This window comes from Montipora capricornis, chromosome 9 (genome assembly GCF_036669925.1).
Source record: "Montipora capricornis isolate CH-2021 chromosome 9, ASM3666992v2, whole genome shotgun sequence".
Lineage (NCBI taxonomy): Eukaryota > Metazoa > Cnidaria > Anthozoa > Scleractinia > Acroporidae > Montipora > Montipora capricornis.
In genome coordinates, this window is record NC_090891.1 from 34,028,110 (window position 1) to 34,032,152 (window position 4,043).

The 4,043-nt window shown below is 40.5% G+C and overlaps 1 protein-coding gene across 1 annotated transcript in view; it reads right to left on the reverse strand.

The window, feature by feature from the left end:
- Positions 1–1,531, reverse strand: part of LOC138015771 (beta-galactosidase-like) — a 15,793-nt gene extending 14,262 nt beyond the window's left edge. The window contains exon 1 of the mRNA XM_068862882.1: positions 1–1,531. This exon is cut by the window's left edge and continues 396 nt beyond it. Coding sequence (XP_068718983.1) covers positions 1–1,122 — 1,122 coding nt within the window. The 5' untranslated portion in view covers positions 1,123–1,531.
- Between the last annotated feature and the right edge of the window lie 2,512 nt (positions 1,532–4,043).

The window sequence follows — 4,043 nt, forward strand, 5'->3', positions numbered from 1 at the left end:
AAACTTTGTGGTGTTTGCAGGGATGGGAATCGGTGGTATTTTCTCGTACTTTTCAATAATTTCTCGTAAAATGTGAAATTTCGTTGTTATGTCACCAGCTTCTGTCAAAGGGGCATCATAATCGTAACTTGATATACTTGGCAATAACCCGCGATTTCTGTTGTATGACCCGCCATTCATGAATCCAAAATTAGTTCCTCCATGATACATGTAGAAGTTTACGGAAGCATTTAAGGCCAGCATTTTATCAAACGTTTCAGCAACAAGCTGTGCAGACCTCGTTTGGTGAGGTACACTCCACACATCCAACCAACCAGGGTAAAATTCAGTGTTGACCAAAGGTCCTCTTGGGGAGAATTTACGCATAACTTTAAAGGCGTTTTGGGGGTTCGTTGAAGAACCGAAGTCTACAGTTGCGTAAAGCGACGGAATGTTTCCGCATTTTAACAAATTCTCACTGTCACCATCTACCGTGAAAAGAATAACATCATCACCAAGATATTGACGAAAAACTCCCTCAAGAAATTTCAGATAATTGTGATCACAAGCAGGGAAGTAGCCGTATTCATTCTCCACTTGAACTGATATGATTGGACCCCCATTCGCGTAAAGTAACGGCTTCAATTTTGGCAGCAGAATATGCATCCAAGATTCAACAATAGCAAGGTAATCTTTATTGTCCGTGGATCTCAAACTGATCGATTTGTTTTTTGCCAGCCATGCTGGATAGCCGCCGAATTCCCATTCCGCACAAATATAAGGCCCAGCTCTTATAATCACAAGGAGTCCAAAACTGTTTGCCGTTTCAATAAAACTCACTAAATCTGCATCACCTTCAAAGTTAAACTGTCCCTGCACGGGTTCGTGGACATTCCAAGCTATGTAAGTTTGTACCGCGTTTAAGCCACCCGCTTTCATTTTCAATAGTCTGTCCTTCCAGTAGAAACGAGGAACTCTGAAGTAATGAAGACAACCAGAAATGTAACGAAACGGCTTTCCATCTTTGAGAAAACAATCGTTGTCATAGTCGATGACGAAAGAACGTGCCTCACAGTTCTGAGAAACTACCAAGAAAGCCAACAAAATCAGAGGAACAGTCCGCAACATGGTGACAGCCATCATGTACTCCCAAGAGTCAGAATCAATAGCTTCTTTTAGGTAACTTTTATCACGGATCTGCGCTCCTTGTTCCTTTAAGACAGTGTTACATCCCTCAGTCTCTCGTGATCGTCACATGACACACGCTCCGTTTAGAATGTGAACAGTGACCCGATAAAAATTGATTGCAGTCATTGCATGTCGTTAAAAATGTTGTGGGGAGAAGAGAGAGAGAAAAAAAAATAATAAGTAGGCATTTACATAGCGCCTCTATCCAATGTCCAAACGCACTTTACAACGATAAAAATCAAAATTAAAAACAATAAAAGCTATAAGAAATGCTGGTAAATACTAGATCCAACGTGTGTGTGTAAGGAAAATTGAAATCTCGAATTTCTATCCAAGCACTTTGAAACAGGTAAAAAAGACAACGTTGGCGGCAAGTTTGAGATAGTTTACGTGAGAGCTCGAAAACAGAATGACGTTGAGTTCAACCACAATAGGTTGGTGATCGACGCCAATTTAATTCTAGCTAGCCAATCACGATTTTTACGATTAGAATCTGAGCGTAAAAAATAGAAAAAACAATAGCGTCCTCCCCTTCTTCCACGAGCGCCCTCCTCTTTTTCCCTCCGTTTTCCCTTTTCCTTTCTCCTTCCCCTTCGAACGCCTGCCACGCAGGCTATTGCTCATCTTTTCCGTGTTCCTTCTTGATCTCCAATGTGGCGAGATCTGGAAGGCGAGGTTCATAGTTGTTAACCTTAACATTTTATTCCAATAAATAAGGTGAATTTCTTTTGTCTTTTACTTTTCTTTTCTGGACTCCTTTCATCCATGGTTTCCCAATAACACAAAGGGACAAGGGACAAGGAAGAGTCTCAATGTCAATCATTCTCGGGACTTAAGCAGTTCAAAACAGGAGTGACGGCAGTGGTACGAAACTTTGTAGTCACGACAGTATCCGTAAAAATCAATGTTACAGTTTTAAAAAGTGTGTAATGTAACATTCAACTTTTTTAGCTGAAATAAAACAACTGGATATCATCGACCTTTCTTGTTCTCATTCCGGTTCCGTTTTCGGATCCGGATCCCGTCCCGGATTCCGAATTCCGGATTCAGTATTCCTGATTTTACCTTCTTCCAGGCACCTGCTAAATCTTTCAAAAGCGGCGACTTTCAACAGCTCCCAGGATATCATTTTGAACCCTAAGCAAAGGCGTTTCAGCACTATGTGATTTCTTGTATGCAGACTGGAAAACTTCACCTAGATCCTTATTCAAAATATAGCTCGTTAACTGACGAGCATCAGCCTTTTCAATTAATTGGAAGTAAACATTAGATTCGAAACCGGTCGAAAATTACTAAAAACGTCAAAGTCAGAATCCACCTTCGAATTCTTCAATAAAGGAATCAACAGCGCTTCCTAGTGAACGTCCGCAAATGTTCTGCGACTGTATTGGGTTTGGATTTGGCGTTAGGGTTATCAGCTAAAGTGCGGCGGTGTTCATGAAAGCGGTCCTTTGAACGTCGTTTAGTTTCTCCCATGTACTGTAGATTACATCTGTTACCTTGAATCATGTAGATAGGATTTTTAAAAGTTTAGTTTCGCAGATTATGTTGGAATTAATGGCACTGCTTTGCAAGTGGAGAAGAATGTGTAGTTGGTAAGTCCGTGCAAAGTGTAAGGACAGGTAGCGCAGTTTTTGCCACAGCCACAGCGAAAAGGACCGGAAGGAAGTGTGGAATTAGAATGAGTTATATTTAACAATTAGACCCCTGGCCCTTAAGGGCGAAGGGTCTAATTGTTTTAGTATCACCCAACTAGTCGGAAAGAAAAGGCAACAATAAAGTTAGCAAATGCAAGTTAAAGAAATATTCATTTGGGAATAAAACGAAATAAAGCGTCACGCTTTTCCCTACAAGAGGACTATAACTAGTAGTCCTCTAGTAGCGTAGCCAATTAAAATGCAGGATTTGCATTTAATAGTCCACTAGTTGGGTGATACTAATAGTGGATAAGTTAGCTGTAACCAGCAAGTCTCGAAGGTTAGGGTGGCGTCAAGTCTTGACTCTTGATGGCACAGTGACATGTTTCAAGGCGCGGGTCAAGTCAGATGAACAACTTGAATCCAAACACTTCCCACGGGATACAGGAAATTTAGAAAAACCGTGACATTGCAATTTGTGACTACGAAGAAAAAAAGGAAAAAAAAAAAGAAACTCGACCGGATTTTCAGGGGCATCCGACGAAATAAAGCCTTTCTGAATCATGCTTTGTGGTTTAAGTTAAACCGCTCACGCACAATCCTGTCCGAGAGGATAACGGATTCGTGGAGAGACGACGCGGATCCCGGCTTGGTACTTAAAATAAATTGCGTGGTATTAAGAGTGTGGATACAAACGTTGTTGGTTGAAACTAAAACAGTAAAGAGCAAAAAAGTCACAAGATGCGACTAAGGAAAATCAGAATAAAGAAATAACAAAACCTGCAAAAACGAGGACTGTGATGTACACTTACATTGTTTTTTCCAGAGAAAACTGCTGTGAAGCGGACTGCGAATAACACAAAGAGACTTGCAAGAAACTAAACAGAACTGCGCTTGGCGCGGACGGCCCAAAATAAACTGCCCAAAAAACTGTACTGCAAAACTGCGATATGAAAAATACGCTAGACATGCGGAAAATGAAACTATAGGAACTTAGAAAGGCGTTAATGAAGATGAAACAGAAAAGAAACGCTAACGATGGGGCGGAAACTGACAGAAAAGAATAAACATCTAAATTTACGCAAATAAACTAAACAAAAGGACGAAAAGAAGTATAAACTAACTAGCGTACGCAAGGGCAAAAGCAAAATACGCCAAAAAAAAAAAAAGCGAATAATAGAAAAAATGTTACACTTGGATCTTACACTCCCTGCTGCAGTGAAAAATGTGTTAAGGACC